The sequence below is a fragment of the Anas platyrhynchos genome, chromosome 3 (genome assembly GCF_047663525.1).
Source record: "Anas platyrhynchos isolate ZD024472 breed Pekin duck chromosome 3, IASCAAS_PekinDuck_T2T, whole genome shotgun sequence".
Classification (NCBI taxonomy): Eukaryota; Metazoa; Chordata; class Aves; order Anseriformes; family Anatidae; genus Anas; species Anas platyrhynchos.
In genome coordinates, this window is record NC_092589.1 from 114492009 (window position 1) to 114511752 (window position 19744).

The window sequence follows — 19744 nt, forward strand, 5'->3', positions numbered from 1 at the left end:
TCACACGACTACCCATGTGCTCGAATAAAGAAACCTGGCAAACTCTCCATCACCCATGAAGTTCTAGCCCTTGCTTTCAAAACTCTATGAATTTTGTCCAACAAAGCTCTCCTGGTAGACACATTTACAAAGTGAGCACCTGGCTTTGGAGAGCCCCAGCCCAAATCCTCCCCATGCTATAGCCAAGCTCCCTCTTCTGTGCTCTGCATCTGCCCCCATGATTCACTCTCCTCTTTACACAGTGACCCTAAAAGACCACGATAACCAGTTCCCCAAAGGTTAAAGTATCATCTTGGGGTGCAGACGTGGGTTCAGTCTTCCTCACACTGAGTAGATAAGCAGCCCAAGTTTCCCACTGACAGGGAGATGTCTCTGCCCACGGATCGTGTGCAAGGAGGCAGGTACTTCCTTTCCTTTCATGCTCCAATAAGCATCAGCATGAGAAGCCCAGGCAGACTGAAGCTTGGAGAGATGGAAACACAGAACTTCCTTCCTTCCTTCTCATGGTGCCCGTTCATGGAAAGAGAGAAAACTACAAAGTTATGCTTTCAAGGCATCTTATTGCAGGGATGCTGTGATCCCACCCTCTTCCATGCTCATCCACATGGTCCTTTCCTCCTGCTTAGTGCTGAAATCAGTACTTACTTATTTCTTTATCTGATTTAGCAGAAGTAAACAGCCCAAGCAAAGACTCCCAACTTTCCACAAGTTAATCTCCCTAAAACGGCTCACTGCAGGGTCTGAGGAGCAAGACTGCATCACAGCCAACTTAGATCCATGTCTACATCATTGCTACGTCCAGATCAGGGGCATGCTTCTCAGCGAAACTCCAACCCCTTCACTGACCGTGCTTCAGCTCACAGCATGAAGCCATCTCACAGCAAGCAACTCAGATGTCTTCACACTGAAACTTAAATTAGAGACAGGCATCACAGGAGTAGCCTCATTGAACTTTAATCACTAATAAGCACTAAGTCTTCGGGGTGAGACCGAAACCAGGATGATATATGATATGGAGGTGTTGAAAGCATGCAGGTCCCTAAAACCAGGGTTTTCCCTTACAGGTCCACTTTTCTTGCCCCTCCCCGCTTACTGCTTCACACGTTGCCGAAAGCTGCCCTGAAACCACACCTCAGCATAATGCATAAACGAGCAAAGCCACTGGATTCCTGCCAGCTCTTACGCTAGGGATGTGGTTCCGAGCTGGTAAGAACTGAACACGGAAAGAGCACATTTAACTAAGAGACCATGCAGCATACCCACACTTTACAAGCCAGCTCACGGCAGCCTTCAAGAAGCCAACAGGTTTAAGCGACGGCACGTGGAACCGCAGCTGGTTCCAGCAAGCTCAGCTGTGCAGCCACTGCATTCACACTCCACATGAAGGACTTGCAAAACAGCTGCGTCACCGCAATTTACCTCAACGCTAAGCATCACGAGCAAGATCTTCTGCCTTCAAACCAGCCCAGAAGGAAGTTGGGTGCCTTGTGTACAGCCTCAGAAGTACTCTGACACACAGCAGAGCCATTGCCAACTGTGCCTGCTCCCTGAGGAGCTATCCCAGCCACATCAGCTTTGTTCCCGATCCGCATCCCTGCACCGAGGCAGTCACACACTGCGTCCTGCTGCTGCAGCTCTCCTCACCCACACCTACCCACCACAAGGAAGGGATGTGGCAGAGGAGATGGTATTCAGTTTAAGGTGATGCTGGCCTCATGTTTAAATATTCACTTCAAGTTTTGTTTAAAGCAAAGTGCTCTCAGCTATCAGGATTCTTTATTAATTTATAATAAGAAACACCATGCCAATGGAATTGAAAGATATCTGCGCCACTCTGCATACATTTTCTTTTAAGCATATACAATTGAACCTCAATTAGCTGTCAAATAATTATTCCATTTCTGGCTTATTTCCTAGGTAGAGAACCTAAATCTGTGGGATTTATTAGCCTATATGCCAGACAGATAAATACTGCTTTCCAGCAACACAGGTCCCCTCCATGCAAACAAATAGACACTGTTGGATCCAAACAGATTCTACATAACACCAGCTCAGCCACATCAACCCAGACTCTGGGAGCACCACAAACACCCTGCTGCCATCTGACAGGGACTGGGTTTGGATCTTAACAGAGTCTGCTCCATTTGGAGAGACAGCCTTTTGTATTCACTCCAACACAGCCCCCAGCTCGGCAGGCTAATTAGGTTCAGTGCGGCATTAGGCGAGCACACAGCCACCACGCTGCAGGGCCAGGCCAAATTCTCAACAAGCCCCAGGAGATCCTCCAGTGCAGGAGCTCAGACAGAGCACGGCCCCAGCCTGAGCTCCCATTCACACAGCTCAGTGCCTGGATACCTCAGCCTTCCAGCTTCATCCCCGCTTCTATCAGATTTTAAGAAGTCTTTAACTTAGAGAGGAACTTAAAAATCAAGTCCTTTCAATCAAAAACCCTGGTAAATGTCATAAAAAAACGTATCATTCTTAAAATATACAGCATCTTTTTTCTATCAGAAGTCACTGAATGTATGAGGTGGTTTGCAAGACCACTTAGAAATTCAATGAGTTTCACCACTAAGGGTATTTTATGCTGTTCTACATTTTTTAGGATGAAAATAAATCAAACTAAACACACAAGAGAAAAAAAAAAAAAAAAAAAAAAAAAAACCTTTCAATCATACTGTGCAAGTCTCACATTATCCAGTATCACCTCTGGGCCTTTATTTGTCCAAATCTCAGCATCAGCAGTCCAGCTACTGTCAGCTTCCCATTTTGATTAAATACTTCGAGCTTCAAGGCAAAAAATAAAAATAAAGGAGGGGAAGGAAAGAGCCAGACTAAAAAGCTGTTCTGTTCTTTTTCTAAAGCATGGAGTCCCAAAACGTTTCACTCTAACGGTAAACACAGAAAATTTTTGTACTGTGATTTTACCTGAATGTCAGATATACACAAAGAGAAGTATGTATCAGCAACTGGCTTTATCACACCCTCTTTCAGAGACATCTTGATTTTTGTGACCCACACAATCTGTCAGAGCCCTTAATGAAGTTTCTCACGCTCCCAATTTTACTTCTACAACAGACATGCAACTCTGCAGAAGTTGGCCAAGCTGAATGCAAATCAACTTCTCCCAAAAATACGTTCCCAGTGCCATGCCACTGACACCCCAGTCATTATCTCTAGACAACCTGATTCCCAGACAGCTCTAGTCACTGCTGAAGCCAGTGACAAAGCAAAATTTGAGTAAAGTTCTGCTTTTTTCCTTCTTCTTTCCTTTCCACACCCCCCGCAAGTGTCTGATAGTCTTCATTACTCTCTGCAACTTGCCCTATGCTGCACTACCACCAGAAACACTTTCCGTGTAGACCAGTAATCCTGCCACTGCAATAGCTTCCCTAAAAAAACAGAAAAACAAAACCAGCAGCCTACCTGTGAGACAGCTGAAAGCCAGGAGCCTTGGTTCTGCCTGTGCAGAGCTGCTCCATCTAGAAGTCACCCTGGATTCACCTGGCATTTAGCACAGGTCTAGTAAGTCAATGGTAGGTTCTTGAAGAAATGACTTGACACATATATAACAAGAGATTCTATCTATTTTTACAGACCATGAATACTGAACGAATTAGGAAAATGCACTACTGAAAACGGTAAAGAGAAGCTCATTTGCATTCTAACAGTAAATCTCAAATGACAGCTTCTCAAGCTGGCTCCAGTACAATTAGCAAGAAACTTTGTGAAGGAAATTAAATACAAACACTGCAGCAGAAATCCTGCCTAGCAGCCTGCCCTGAAGCACCAAAGATGCAAACACCACACGCCTCATTTTCCTACTCTATTCTCCCTTAGCTTCTGAAGTGTCTACCACTGCATATGAGCATATAAAACACGTTTTAAAAAATAAGAGTTTGGTTTTGTATGTTTGTTTCCCCCTCAATTCCCTTAAGCTCTCTGAGCGAGAATCACCAGGCTCTCCCCACCCCTCATTACAGGAATGTGTCAAGAGAAGACAGGAGAAAGGAAGCATCAGAGAAAAACCAGCACTAACTGCAGGTATCACGGACTGCCTGTGAAAACACACAAGGTCAAGGTGTTTTACCTGGGGAAAATAATACGTTAAACAGAAAGTGATGTTTTATGTTACTTGCTGTTTTCTTTCACTGTGTCCGAGTAGAGCTCACTGTCAGGAAGCAGCATGGAAATGAGAGAGGTGACACCTGCAGGAAAGGCAGCAAACGTCTTCACAAGTACAGCTGAAGAATTGCTGCTAAGCTGATAAGCACAGAAAACTAAGGATCTCAAAGGGCACAGGGGAATGTGCTGAAAAATAACAAAAAATCCTCAAGCCATGACTCAGATACTGTTCTGTATATAGACTTACACCTCTTCCTCTATCCCTTCCCTTAATTTTATAACATCTATTTAGTAAAACATTCAACATCCAAGGTGAGTCACAGAACATCTGCCTACAGAAAAACTGCTAAGAAGCTCTGAGCAAGAAAATAAACATATCTCACTCGGATCTAGTTCAAATCCTAAGCACCAAATAAGCAGAAGCGCCACAGGGTCAGCAAAGGGGTCACACCACATTTACAGGATTGTTAGCATTTTTCCCTCCAAACCTCCACTAAATAGTTAATTAGCACTTAAAAATACATGTGAAAGTTCAGTTGCTTGTCTTAGCTAGAAATCTTTTTACAAAGTTACCAAAAAATATCTGTATTTGTTACATAAACGTTTCCTTCCTTCTGTTTCAGGGCTCCATGATACTACAAAAGCTTCAGCTCCTCCTGCAGACTGTTGTGAGGACTCCTCTGGCCAAAAAGGACAGAATGATCACAGCTCCAGGTTACGAATGCATAAATGACAAAAACAAGAAAGTCTCTGAAAGCTTTCTGGCTTTAAACCAAAAGAAAACTTCTTTCACACTACCCCCAAAAAATGCAAAAATGCTTTAATATACAGTCTACAACTTGGAACATATCTCATTCAGAATGACAATTTGTATTTCTGCAAACACGGCAAGAAGCTGGCTTTGAAATAAATTTATGGAAACTTAAAAGCATCATTCGGAGCATGCACAAAGTGTTCTCTTCAGCTTTAAAAACAGGAATGATGCAATAGTCTGAGTGGTCCCAGACTGGGATCTTTCAAAAACCACAAAATATGCTTAGCATTAGAACAGAGGCAAGTGCTCCTATCTGACTTCACACTGTCAGGATGGCCCACACTAATTATTGCATTAATGAAGTTAATTTACTTTCTAGTGCAGACATTTCAGTCAATACAAAAACTGAATTGTTGATTGAAAAGCACAGTTAGAAATCCTTATGCAATGGATTTTTACAAAAGCCAGTCAAAACCACAAACGCTCAAGGGCACCCTACAGCCCTAATCAGATAATTTTAAAGATGAAGTTGCTTCGTTAGCTCAATTAGGTTCTAAAATTCAGGAAATCAAGTCATTTAAACACTCATTTGTAACTTGAATTTTGAAGGGATTTAACCATATCTTATTAAGATTATGATTTAAGTCAGCATGGTTTGCAATATTGGGAATCACAGGGGGAATAAAAAGGTCTGAAAGGACCTCTGGAAGTCACTAACTCCAAACTTGTCACAGCAAGGCAGACCTCAGAGTCCAAGCAAGTCACTCAAGGCTTTGCCCAGCTCAAACCTGAAAGTCTTCAAAGGATGGAGGTAACACGATCACGCCCAGGTGCCTTTCTGAGATGAGTGTGTTGGTATTCCTCCTGCATTTCAATAGAAAGGGGACTAAAACTGGACATGGTATTTTAGATACAGCTTTGCAAATGCCAGGTAATAGAATCCTAGGTTGGAAAAGACCTCTATGATCATGACATCCAAGCACCAACTTGAACCTCCACGTCCCACCACTAACTGGTGTCCCTTAGTGCCCCAAGCACAATCAGCAGGGACTGCCAGCTACTCCCCGGTCAAAGCCACCTGCCAGCAAGGCCAGTCCCAGATTTCCTCCTTGATCCCTTGGTGCTGGATTTTCTCTTTCACTCATTTCTAGGACTTACAGGAGGCTCCTGTTGGCTCAGTGCCCCCGTGGCACACCAACCATCTCCTCCTCGCTCAGTGTACGGGGAGGACACACCGTCCTATCATCTGGGCGGCTGGATATCATCACCAGCCCCGTACCAGCCCCAGGAACACCAAGTCAACGGCTACCAGTTTAGCCTTGAACTGTTGACTGGTTGGCTTGGGTCCCAGCCTCCCTCCCACCTTGCAGTCTACCCATCTTGCCTATTTCTCCTCCGTTTGGCAAAATGCCACGGGCAACAATGTCAAAAACCTTGCCTGTATATAAGAGCTCATTCTCCCCTTGTCCACAGAACTGGTGGGGTTATCATAGAAAGGAACCACACTGTTCAAATCAGTTGTTCTCTGGAAATCCACGCTGGCTGCCCTGTCACCTCCTTGCCCTTCGTGTACCTGGAAGCAGTTTTCCTGAGGGTCTGCTCCCTCACTTTGCCAAGAACTGAGGTGAGGCTGACTGCCCATACCCCCAGGTCCTCCTCCTCACCTCTGACCAAGAAAGGAGGAGTAACCCCAGAACGTAACGAAGACATAAAATTGAACTAGAAAGCAAATGCAAAATCTTGCTAGGTATCCACAGGATGTGTTTTGTGGAACTCAAGTTTCATCTTGCTTTTATTATATCCAGTCTTCTGCTAGGCACTCAGAATGGAGAAGTTAGGTCTGCCCCCAGGCTTTCCATACTTGAATATCATCTTGTACACCTTGGAGAAAATCAAGCTCACATGAGCATGCCTGTCAGCCAGTTTTCCCCCTGTACACCTGTTTGGTTGAGACATGTCAGATTAATGCCTTAAAATAAGTGTTATACCTTTTTTTTTCCCCCTACCCTACCACTCCTACTCCTTTAACCTGCTGGTTGGCTAACCATCAAATATGCAGCCTGGAAACAGCTACAGCATGTGCTGTGTCTTGCGTAGCTAATTGATAGTAACACAGAACTGCAGGTATTTAAGGAATTTAGGGAGGGAACAGAGACATTACAGAAGGTTATGAAAAACTGTCTGGGGCTCAGGATAGTGCTCATTGCAGTCAGGAGAGAACTGAGCACAAGTTCATAGAAAGCTTATCATCATCTCCACTCTCCTCACCACATTCTCTTGAAGAAGCAGTTCCGATTCCAAAAACCACAGGAAATCCCTTTAGTCTGTCCCCATGTGTTTCATAACTACCGAGCACAACCCTGGTGACCCAATTACACATGCAGACAATAAATAATAATAATAATAATAATACACATGGAGACAATGAACAATATAACTTCAGCTTTTTTTTTTTTTTTAATTAGGTCAGGATTTACCACTTCAGCCACTATGTAGAACTGCAATACAGCAAGACACGAGGTAAAAAATCAGTATGGGCTTCTTGCTGCATGGGGATGGCAGGCTGTCTTATTCTGACAGCACATTTTGTGTTTTATAAATAGATTTACTTCACCTGCTATTCATCAAGCCAGAGTCTTCCTGTTACTAGTTACCTACTGGGATATGTTTTCTTCTAATACATACATTACAAGCCATTTACATTACATCCACGTATTTCACGATTTTCTTTCATAAAAATACAGCACTAAGATTGAAAGATCTTTCCACTTCAGACTCTCCCTCCCTGTGCTGAAGAAGGCAGTGTATTTTCAGAACCACGTGTAATTTGGCTCAAGCTTATAAAGCACCATATTTGCTTTTTGAGAGCAGAAGAGCGTAGTTTATAATTTATGCTTAACACAAATACTTTATTCTGCTGTTTGCAAACACTTCTGGAGATCTGCTGTCTTCTTATCTACCATAACTATGACAGTATGGGATTAACACACTCACCTTCTTCCTAATGTGTACGTACTCCCTTCAGCATTTTTATTTCCAAACAGAATCTCATTTTTACCTCACTTCAGAAAAGCTCTAATTTACCTGGGACACAGAAGTTCCCAACAGGCCATGGCCCACTCTCCCACTGATTATCTGAAACTGCAGACACTCCCAGGCAGCTTGGAAGTATAGCTAAATTTGTGAAGTTGTACTTTAAAATCCCCCAACCAGAGACTTAACGAGTTACAAGACCAAAAAGATGGGGGTCTGCTTTTCAGGAACAGTTGCTTTAGCCATTTTTTAGAGAGCATAGACTCTTACAACTAGACCAACAATATCTGATGATGATGGAGTGACCCTGCATGCTTTCTCTCCCTACTTCTCACACCGCTGCCTCTTCCCTTGCACTGGTCTCACGCTGTTGGAGGGTGTGCCGGTTTAATTTGCTGACAAACCAGCCAGCTGGTTCTCTTCCAGTTGGATTCAGCTCTGGCCAGTTTCTTCTACTAGATCATCCCAGGGACACATGATCACTAAATCTGCCAGAAGAGAAGATTAAAGAAAGCATTGATAAAGTCCTCAGGCAGGGAATGACCATGTCTAGAAGTGATGGATCCAGCACTTCCCTTGGCAACTTGTTCTAGTGGTTAATAGTGTCACTGATAGATAAGATATTGGTAGCTATCGGTAAGATAAATTATACTGCTGTTTGCACATGTAATATTAACTACCTAAAACTTAAAACATTTATCAATTTATGACAGTGCTAAATAAGCCAACTTCCATGAAAGCATTCAAATAATGGGGATGTTCAAACAATGAGAGTTCAGAAAACGTTCAAATAATGAGAGTTCAGCACAGCTGAGGAGATGCAGAAGGATAGAGATATACTTTAACGAGCCATACTCAGGCTGATTCTCTATACAGACAGACTACTGAGGACAACAAAAACCAAACCCACAGAAACAAAAAATACCTCAACAAGTTCCAGTTGTTTATGAAGTATTTTCCCTTTAAAGCGATTATGAAGTCGATAAAGACACAGGCATAGCTTAAAAATGGCTAACATGGATAGGGGAAAATGACAAGAAGTTTTAGAACAGCTTTCTAAAGAAGAGAGCTATGAAATTATCAGTTTGCTGGATCATGGACATTACGGAGAGTGATTAAGATAGACTCTGAGGAGAAATTAAATGTTCCAGCTTGAATCGAGTGCAAAGTAACCGCAGGCTATACTGTACAAGGTGAGATTCTCTCCCTTCCCTGGCCCCTGAAATGTATTCCCACCCCCCTCTCTCGCACAGGAGGTAATGACTGCGCAGTCGGAGCAAGGCCATTCGGCCTACCGACAGGGCGGTAAACCAGGCAGAGCAGTTTCCCCCACATCAGGCAGCTTATCAGCTCTCACCACGGCCTCATAACCTCCAGAGCCAAAAGCAAGACAGGGAGAGTAACCGCAAAGCTTCAGCCCTTTGTGGCAGCAGCCTGGAGTTATCTCCAATGAGGCACAGCACGAAACTGTACCCACAGGATGACTTTCAGAGCAAGTCCGATTACGTGCCAGTCAGCCCTACAACAAAGCCCTTCCCAACTAGAGATACAGCTTCAGAGTTAAATGATGTGATTTGCCTTTACTAAGAGTGAAAGCTTTATGAAACCAGCGGTTTCATTTCTCAGAGCAGCAAAGATGAAGACTTTTCTCTTCCCAGTCCCAAAAAACACATTGCATGGGAATGACTCAAACCATTCTGACAAGTTTGCTCATTGTTCTATTTTTGCATTTTTCCTGAAAAAAAAAAAAAAAAAAAAAAAAAGCAGAAACAATGTGACTTAGGAAAAAGAAAAATGGGCTAAATTAGGGTATATCAATACATTTCAAATAAATCCAACTGAACTCAAGTTATAAGAATCCTTTCCACCAGGCTTTACTTCAGCTAATGCTATAAATGAACCCCAGCTGACTCTGCTTTAAGTAACAACCTCACCTTCCTCTTGCTTCCATTCTTTTTATTTTTTTTTTTTTGCAGCCATGAGCTTCCTCTCAATTCCTGCAGAGCCAGCCTAGCTGAAAGCTATTTCAGAAGACAGGGAAGTTTCAGATGATTCAGCTTGTATAAACAAGGAAAGAGGACAACGATCACTGGCCGGAGCTAAGTGAAGGGTGAGACTTAATTTCAGCACCAGTTTAAAATGCTCAAGCTTCATATACAGTCAAAAACATGTGACTAAGGCTGACCACTTAATAATTTTCTCCAAAAGGTAAAAATTGATGACTTAGAGTCTTCTTTAGATGGTAAGTCAGGCAAATTTCCAGGAACTCTGGAAAAACTGCTTTCTTAATTTAAAATAATAATAATTCCAGTCCAGAAAAAATCTATTTACAGCTGCTGAGATGTGGCTCCTGCAGAAGCAGCAACAAAAAGAATAAAGAGTGCTCAGTGCTGCTTCATTCCACAGCCATTTGCATATTTCTCTGCTATCAGAAAGTATCATGTTCATGGTGATTTCAGTCCTGTTCAGAAAATAGCACGAGCTTAAGTTATTCCAATAACTTAAAATTATATTTTATCTGGTTGAACCAACAAAGGTGATAAAATTAATTCTGAGTTTCTTAAAAATAATGTCAAATTTAAACTCAAAGTTCTACGTTCACAAAGCTATTCGGTACCATGACACATGAACATAGAGATCCCTGCTTCGTCCTCCAGTCAGCAGAGCTCCAGCTGCAAGCTTCTCCTGTAACATCACAAGTCAGTGCTGTCCAAACTCAAGAAATAACAGCAAAATGCCTTATTTTGGTTTTAAATATTCTCAAGCCAAAGATTTTTAGCAACAACAGAAAAAATATATTTATCATTTTTCAAATATCAGGTTGCAGAGATTTATTAATATTTCAACATTAATATTAGATTTGAAATGATTGCACTGAAAGCAAACTTGCCTAACAGCTTGTTATACCTTGATTGCATTATAGGTAATAAATGTTCCTTTAAGAAAAGTTAACTTAATATTCTAGGTGACCTTGTATGGTATTTACTTCAGTGTCTATCATGCAGAAGTGGAAAGATTTAACTCATTTGGAAGACACATACTGTGATGCTTCCTTCAGTCTGATTTAGGACTTGGCAGTCACAGGCCCTAGCTATTTCAGGAAATGCAGATATGCTGCTCAAAAACATCTACAATACATTGTTTTAGTCATTCAGGTTTCCTGAAAAAGCAACATTTCATACTGACTTTATATGAAATCAATTGTGCATACGGCTGGAGCAATAAAATGAAATCCAAGCCCAAAATAGTTGTTACTATTAGTCAGAGAAAGTAAATATTTGTGCTGGCGCCACAATATTATTCAAATAAATTACAGTTTATGCCAAGAATCACAGAAAAAATTAGGCCGACAGGAACCTACGGAGGTCACCTAGGTGAACATCCTGCTGAAACCAAGGCTGGCTTTGAAATTATGGTACTTTTATTTAACAGAGCAAGCAATCACTCGAGAAAGTAGGTGACTGAGCAGATAGTTTTAGTACTTCAGCCCTGCTAAAAATCCTTGCAACAAGAAGCTGAGGGCAATGCAGAAGTAGGTTTAAGCTCACCCCATCACAGGGACAAAGTTGCACAGAGCTATTTCTCATTACTGTGTGTCTAGGGAGACTGCAAAGGCACAAAGTTAACATTCGTGGGGCACGTGGAACTTTTCAGATCACTCACAGTCTGACAGCTTGGAGTAGAAGAGAAAAATCAATGCTTACAGACAGGAAAGGAAAAGCTGAATCTAATTTAACTACACTACAGGAGGCTATTTCAAATCCTTTAAAAAGGAACAGAGACAGCTCAGACAGCGTTTTAAGTGCCCAGATTGCAAACACAGATCAGACACCATCTATTAGCTACAGGTCAGCCATTCTCAGCCACCAGCTTTCTGCTAGAAATAGCTATACTCCAGATCCACTAACAAAAAAAAAAAAAAAAAAAGTTAAAAAAAAATCATTTGATCATCATATCTACTTCTGTCAAGTTGACCTGAGTCACTTTAGGCACTTCTACTGCTCTTCTTTCCTAATAAGTCACTTTTATGAAACTGGGTTAGGGAACTACTGTGCAAGCAGTCACATGCGATAGTGTCTCTGCGGAAATAGAAGTGACAGAAGAGCTCAGCACCAACAGCCAGACAGGGACGGACTGGAGCAATCACCCAGCTTAGCTCCAGACAGCACGGCATACCCAACCACGTATTTTGTGTGTGCATGCAACCAAAAGACACTAAAAAGCTAACACAGGGAGACAACAGAGCCAAGGAGGTCAGCAAAGGTGAGGAGACTTCAAAGGCAAGATACTATCTAACTGAAACAAAACACTAAGAACTGCTAGGAAAACAAAAGAAAACCGAGGCAGCAAATATAATTACGTCCCTGTGTGGAGTTAGTCTCGAACAAAACATCTCTAACATCTCTTCGCAAGATTAAAGTGGCATCAAAACTTAAAAATTAAAATTAAAAAACACACAAAGATGACCAGCATGTGTGTGTTTCCTCACACAGGAGGAAAATAAAGGCATGAAGATTTCTCAGTCTGAAAGACAAACGGCTCCAGGGGATTAAAACCAAACCTGCAAGGTAACTATAAGGAGGTCAGCAAGCAAGCAATCTGCAATTTCTAAGAAATACAGAGACTTCAGGCTTAGAAAGCAGCTTTAGGGGAGAGAGGGGAAAAATGCACACAGACAGGAAGCATTCCCTCACACACACACACCCCATTCATGTTAAATACTCTCACTGCCGCAGGAAGCTGTGGAGGGCACGAGCCACATTCCTCCCAGCCCTACTTGTGCAAGTCCCTGATGGTCTGTCACTATGGGTTACAAGATTCAGTCAAACTCCAAACACCTTTCAAGAAGTCCCAAAGTTACCAATTGCTTGCCAACACCTTTGAGAAAGTCCATAAATTACTAATAGCCAGGCAATGGGTGATGCCAGAAAATGGAGAAGATCCCACAGCTGACCTGCTTTACATATCCTTTTCATAAACCTACCACAGACAGTGCTTCAGCTCTTTCGTTTTCTTTCTTTTGGGGATGGAGGGAAGCAGGCATGAGCCAAGCCAACAGCCTCTAGCAGGCTTTCATGGGATTTCTCCTCTACCACGACACAAACCCAGTAACCACCAACTTCTTCCAGCCACAGGGCAGCAGACTGTAGGAGCTTAGACATTTCTCTTCCAAAGGTCAACTTTCCCTTGTTTTTCCTTATAGTTTTGTCTAGAATACAAAAAATGATAAGAAAGCACTTTGCTCAACATTGCTAGCCGACCTGTCAACATTACATGCAGCAACAACCCTAACACAGACAAGCTGCTGCATTTAGCAATATCTTGGACTTCTGATTAAGTCATTTTATTCTTCAGTGGCTTACTGTAAATAAAGTTCAACCGCACGCTGCATCTAACATATTTCTCAGTAAAAATACTCACTGAAGGACTCATACTCTTTTTTCTTCACCAGTTACAAGAACAAGCATTGTAGTAATGTTTTATTAGTTCTTGTAATGCTGCTAGTGAATATTCAACCTCTCACTGTCCCCTGTGATAATACATTAAAAGCATTCAGTCTACTTAAAAAAAAAAAAAAAAAAAAAAAAACTAGATTTTTTTTGTTGCAATAGGAAGGTAAAGAAAACAAAAGACCTCATGCAAGTTTAATGATCAATGAAATTATAAATATATTTGGTCTACAGAAACTGTTTCATATTTGTATTCGTTCTGTTAGCAGTGAAGAAGCGTGTCCAGCTTCTTTAAGTATTACACAAAGTTTTCCAAAGATGAAGTGCACCAAATTCAGATATATTAACTCTTGGGAACCACAAATCTGTCAGCACTGATTTTTGCCAATGAAGTAAAGGAAAAAAAGGGTAAAACTGCATGTAGCAAAAGTCCATGAAATTTCAATGTATCACTGCGGTAGAGTATCAACTGTTGCTACAATATTTCATTCTTAGTTGTGAAGAGATACAAAAATTATTTGTACACCGCAAATTCAGCTCAATCTTCTTGATAATGCCCAAGTTATATAATCGTCTCATTTCTCAACTATAATTAGGAAAATTAGCTGCTATCCAGCCATAGAAATAAACAGGAAAGATGTCATAATGCAACTCTGCCTCCCTCTAAATGGTTGTCAACCCCGGGTGGCAAACAGACGATTCAATCAATAAAAAGATCTTTCCTCAGAACATCTGAACATTTTTCCCTTAGATTCATCTACTTTTCGTCTATTTGTAGAACCACATATCGAATCCCCATGATTAATGTAGTACAGAAGGCAAAAAATTATAATGACAGAGTAATCACATAACAGGGCATCATCAGTGGCTTTACACAGTCTGTGTTTGTCCACCAATAACTTCCTCCTCCTTGCCATCGTTCACATGCTCCTGCAACATTCATTTCCAACATTATAAGAACATAAAAGTCCCTGTTTCAAGGCACTTGGTATTACTGTTCTTCCACTTTTGGTTTCCTCCGAATCATATTCCCCCTCTGGTACTTCCCCACGAATCTTAGAAAACCATGCATTTGTCAAATACCTCCATGATTTCCTCCAAGGCATCCCTGACATACAAAACCTCCTTCAGAGGCTGGCATAAAAGACAAACAATCTCTTATCAAGAGCCAGCTCTACCATGACGTCAGTAATAAAGTAATTAAATAATGGCTTCTCAGAATAAACGCAAAGCCATCACTAAATATAGCTAGCGTAGTGCCAACTAAAGTTAGGTCTTTTTTCACTCTCATTTTTGGAGATGTTTTAATGTATACTCTTCCCCATTTTTCAGTCAGAAGAATGTAAGGCTTGAGATTTTGAATAAAAGGATTAGACCTTGAGAGAAAACCTATTTAAAAGGCTCTGGGATCCTGCTATAATCATTTGCAGACATTTGCCAGCGTTCTGGCAGAAGCACTTCTAACGTAATTGCACAGGCACACAAATTGTTATGGTTATAATAACCCACGCAGTAACAATACTTGACACAGTTTATGGACCCACTCAATTCAGCCACCTATGGAGCAGTAATAACGTGCTTGCTACTGTAATCAGAAAAGACAGAGAGAGAAGACATACGTAAGGAAGAGTAAAGAAAAAAAAAATTACATCAACCAAGGTTGTACAGTGATCAAAGTCAGCCTGAAAACCAGACCAAGACCTTTATTAAAAGTCTTGGACAATATTCCCAACTGCACACTAATACTTTTAATAATTCGGACCTACTCTATGGAAACCCCCAGATATTTCACATCGCAACATTACACAGGGCTCAAAACGTTTAATTAGCATACTAAACCTTTGCATTATAGGCAGTGCCAGCGCTGTCTACCGCAATGACCGATGTAAACACTTCTTGCAAGTATGACAATGCAGCTCAGAAAGTACAAAATAATAACTCCTACCTATTCTGAACCATGAAAAAGTGATTTATTAAAGCTCTGCTTATGTCAGAGCCTGCAATAACAATCTCATTTTATATTTTCAGACCTCATTTTAAGCATGCTTTCAATACAAATTACTTTGCAATAGAAAATAAATGAAATCACTTCCTTATAATCCCAAGAAACACAAGTCAGGAGAAGCGCGTATCGCTTCACTAACCACACATTTGATTCACACGCCATGCACTTCTTCCCCTCTATTTATACACAAGGAGGAGGAAGAAAAGCTAGGCAAAAACAGCTTTGCTTCCACTTAAAAAAGCTTAAACCGTGCTCGTCAATGTGGCAGACTTGCACGCAGCAGCCGACGTACACACACGCCTCCGGCACAAAACAAGCAAGCTACCACCGTGCACAACCCCACAAGAACATTCAGCGGCTAAAATCGTACAGGGCAGTGCAGTGAGCAATTAATGTCATATAAATGAGGGTAACCGAGACAGAGACGATACACAATGGAAATTGGGGGGTGTTGGAATAAAAATATAGGAGCCTGATGAGCAGCATTTAAAACACCCCTTCATTTGTCCCTGTGCAAACACTGTTAAGTTATGGGTTCGGCCGAGCGCAGCCGATTGTTTCCAGCACAAACCTGATCTGGCACATTATAAAAATACAGCTATCTCAAGCAGCTGCACCTTTGTTGTTTTTTTTTTAACGAACACCTTGGTGGAAAAATGGGTGAAGCTGAAACCTAGCTGGGGGGGGAAAACAGAACAACAAAACCCTACCACCTCGGAGCGGCTGGGTTTGACCAGAGCCGCTTTTACTCTTCTCCTGCTTCCTCCACCGAGCAGCCGGTGGCAATGCGGGACTCTGTGGCTCCACAGCCCCCATTTCCCTCAGGAAACCCCATTTCCCTCATGATTTCCCCAGGGACCCCGTTCCCCTCAGAGTCCTCCTGAGGAACCCGCCAGGACCACAGGCTCCCCTCAGGGCCCCTCCGCTCCCCTCAGAGACCTCCCATTCCCCTCAGGACCCCCTGTTCCCCTCAGATCCCCCCCAAAACCCCCCAGCTCCCCTCAGAGCCCCCCCGTACCCCAGACTCCCCTCAGGACCCCCCCGTTCCCCTCAGAGCCCCCCAGAGACGCCTCAAGACACCCCCGTTCCCTCAGGACCCACCTAGGACCACTCAGGACCCCTCTACTCCCCTCACAGCCCCCCCAGGACTCCCTCAGAGCCCCCCCCGAGCCCAAAAGCCGCTCCTTCTCCCACCTGCCGCCGACCCAGCCCCACACAAACCCACCTCTCCGCCGGCTCGCCCCGACACGTTTGCACCTCACCCATCTCCAGCGAGCTCCTCTCCCCTTTATTTGGGGTTGTAAATCCCAAAACCTCCCCAGACGAATCGTGTGTCCCCCCCCCCCCTTTACCCGCTCAGCCTCGCTCACCCATGCTGCGCCCGCCCGCCCGCCCAGCGGGGCTCGGCGGCTGCGGGTCCCGCCGTACTCGCTCAAACCGGGCACGGCGGCTCCATGCGGGCCGCTGAGGGCGCTGTGGGGCTGCTTCGGGGCCGGGGGGGGCGAATCAGACCCGTCCCGTCCCGTCCCGTCCCGTCCCGTCGCCGCCTTCCCCCCCCCCCTTTCCCCGCTGCCCGCCTCAGGCGAGCTCCGCCACAGGCGGCACCGCCCCCCCCCCTCACCCTCTCCCACCCGCGGCGGGAGGGAGGGGGGGCGCCAAATCTCGCGAGATCTCCTCCCCACGCTTGCTGCGGTTGCCAGGCAGGGTGACGTCACCGCCGCCCTCCCCGCTGTTGCCAGGCAGGGTGACGTCACCGCCGCCCTCCCCTCCACACAGACTCTCCCCCCGCCCCCCTCGCCTCAGTTCTTACCCCAAAAAACAGCGGTTTTGGGCAACCCACACGCACAGCGAGGGGCAGGCTGTGGGGTCGTAGGGCTGAGGTCTTTCCTCCAAGCCCCCTGGGGGTACACCCGCTCCCATCCCAGGCTGCTCCTCACTTTTTGGGGGTGAAAGTCCCCTTTCTTAGCTTGGAGCGTGTGTGGGATTGGGCATTGGTTTGCAGTGGTTTAGGGCGGTTTGTTTTTAGTAAGATGATTTTGTAGAAAGGAGGGAAGAAGATGTATTTCTAGAAAGAAGCATTCACGACGGCATCAGGCTGCCACTGTTTAGGGTTTTTTTGCGGGAAGTGCAGGAAGGGTGAAAACGACTACTTAGAGCTAAGCCGATTTAAAGAAAAACCAGTGACCCCAAGGCCAAAAGGACAAGTAAACACGGTGTGGTTTTGGTGAAAATCAGGGAGTAGAACACAGCAGGGCTCCGAAATTGATATTCTCCATCTTCCCTGCCACAGACATCCTTGTGTGAATGGCTCGAGAGCCCTTGGAGCCAAGCTGGTGCCAAAATTAGCCTAAAAAGAATGCCAAGTATTTCCAGGAGTCAGCCCTTGCTTAGCATCTTCCTCGGGGCATAGAAGCAGAAAGTGAGTCAGATGAGTACTGAAGCACAATGTGGAGTATACGGGTGTAAACAAGCCTGTAGCATATCATAGTAGGATGTCTGATCTCCTTCACCCTATTTTGATGCAGACTGTGCTTCCATTTCTTCCAACGGCAGAAATGGAAATGTACAAGTCATTGTGAGATTTTCCCTGAAGAAGTTGCAGTGTTGTCATCCTTAGAGTTTGAAGTCAATTCCAACAAAAATTTAGAAAATAACTTTCATGGTGGCGAATTATCCTCATCTCTCTTCTCTTTAGGTGGACGTTTGTTTTTCACTTCTGAAGAACTACATGCTAAATAAGGATAAAGGACAAGATGAATTGTAAATTTGATCCCATATTTGATCCCATCTCTAACTTTTTCAGACCTGCCTCAAGGCTTGGTGTGACTGTACAAGAGGTGATAAATAAAATATTTGCAATGTGCACTTCTGCAGAGAGTTGAAGAAGTGCTGTGTAACCTTCTTTCTGGAAGCACTTTCCAAATAATTTAAGGGTCACTTTTTCCTTTGGATCACCCTGAAAACTCTTAGCTGCCTGAGTACAAAACTGAATTTTACTCAGAGCCCAGCTACTCTGACCATACTTCACCAGCATCTAGCCAGCCCTGTGTTTCCAGACTGTCTCCTTTCCAGTAGCACTGAGAAGGAAATGGGATGGCTGCTGAAGGAACTGCTGTGGTTGCTGAGCCCAAAAGTCTCCTTTTCTGCCCAATCCACCAATGCCTGGTGCAGTTTTCTATTTCACCAGTGCCTACAGCTGGCCCTTCGCACGTGTCTGGTCATGCTTCGCTGAGTTTGTCAACACTTCATAGCTGTGAGTTTTTCAAAAAAAAAGTTTTTACATGTCTGCTCACGTGTAACTTAAAGCAGCATTAGGAGCCTATATTTAGTGTTCCTATGTGAGTTGGCAATTATGGTACATATGAGGAAAATACATCTGTGCTAAGCTAGTAACTGCTATCACGGTTCAACTGTTAAGCAGTATTTATTTATCAATCATTACACCCTAATTCACCTACGCTGAATTTCTTTCCTCACTTTCCACTTTTACAAAGGCTGAAAACAGATAATTAGCCATTTTCACATGGATATTATGAAATGATTGGTATTTATGCTGTCAGTCTTGGTGTTAAATTGATAGACCTAGAGCTAGTTTTTGCTTTTTATTCAGTCCTTTCTTTCAGTTCAAGATGAATGTAGAGCCCCAGTATTCTGACTCTGGGGAATTCAATATGCATAAAAACACATATTTGTTTCACATTATTTTCCAATGCAATAAGTTTCCTCAAAATAACTGCACTTATTTTCATCCTAGGTGGAATTTAGTCAACAAAACTTTTGAAACAAATGAAAGATGAGCATTTTAAATTCTTTGTGGTTGAGTTTAGTGGAATTAGAGAATGTATTGCTTGCATTTGAGAGATGAATTGTTGTGACATTCACAGATCAAGAAAATATTTAATTACACACATAGTAACTACTATAATTTTATTTTACAAGGAAGATCATTGCATAGAGGTTGTTATGTAAACTTATGAAATAAAATAAGAATGATACGGTCTGTCATCACTAGAGATGTTTATTTTTTCCTTCACAGAAAACAAACAAACAAAAAACAACTAGGAATATATAATGATAGGCTCCCTTCCTAGTGCTACAGTGAACGTTTCACTTGAAATATTTTGTGCCACTGTGGGAATCGTAAAATTACTGCATTGCTTCCAGATTAAGAAACCTGAACTTAAAACTTTCAAAACTTCTCCCTAAAGGGCAAGAAATTATAGGAACTGTTTGTTGTTGTTCTTGTTGTTGTTATTTTGTTTTGTTTTGTTTGTTTGTTTTGTGAACAAAATCATGTCAGTTGCTATCAAGTTAATGTCCCATGTCCATCTGAATAGCACATGTACTGCAATAATTGTGCACTGCCCTTTAACCAAA

At 43.0% G+C, this 19744-nt stretch overlaps 1 protein-coding gene and 1 long non-coding RNA gene across 4 annotated transcripts in view; one reads left to right on the top strand and one right to left on the bottom strand.

The window, feature by feature from the left end:
* The window catches only part of CD2AP (CD2 associated protein), a 73934-nt gene extending 56999 nt beyond the window's left edge, over positions 1-16935 (bottom strand). Inside the window, exon 1 of one of the 2 annotated variants that reach the window (XR_005264355.2) lies at positions 16738-16935. Coding sequence is in view for 1 of the 2 variants with exons in the window: in XM_027455325.3 (XP_027311126.1) it covers positions 16738-16741 (4 nt within the window). In the remaining variant the exon portion in view is untranslated. The remainder of the gene's footprint in view (positions 1-16737) is intronic. The other variant, XM_027455325.3, reaches the window with a different exon arrangement.
* Positions 16936-17146: 211 nt separating this feature from the next.
* On the top strand, positions 17147-19286 carry LOC140002044 (uncharacterized). Of its 2 annotated transcripts, none has more exons than XR_011807901.1 (3): positions 17147-17580; positions 17658-17786; positions 18063-19286. It is a non-coding gene; the product is annotated as an uncharacterized lncRNA (long non-coding RNA). The 2 variants fall into 2 exon arrangements; XR_011807900.1 differs by having other exon boundaries at positions 17147-17571.
* The last annotated feature ends 458 nt before the right edge of the window (positions 19287-19744 follow it).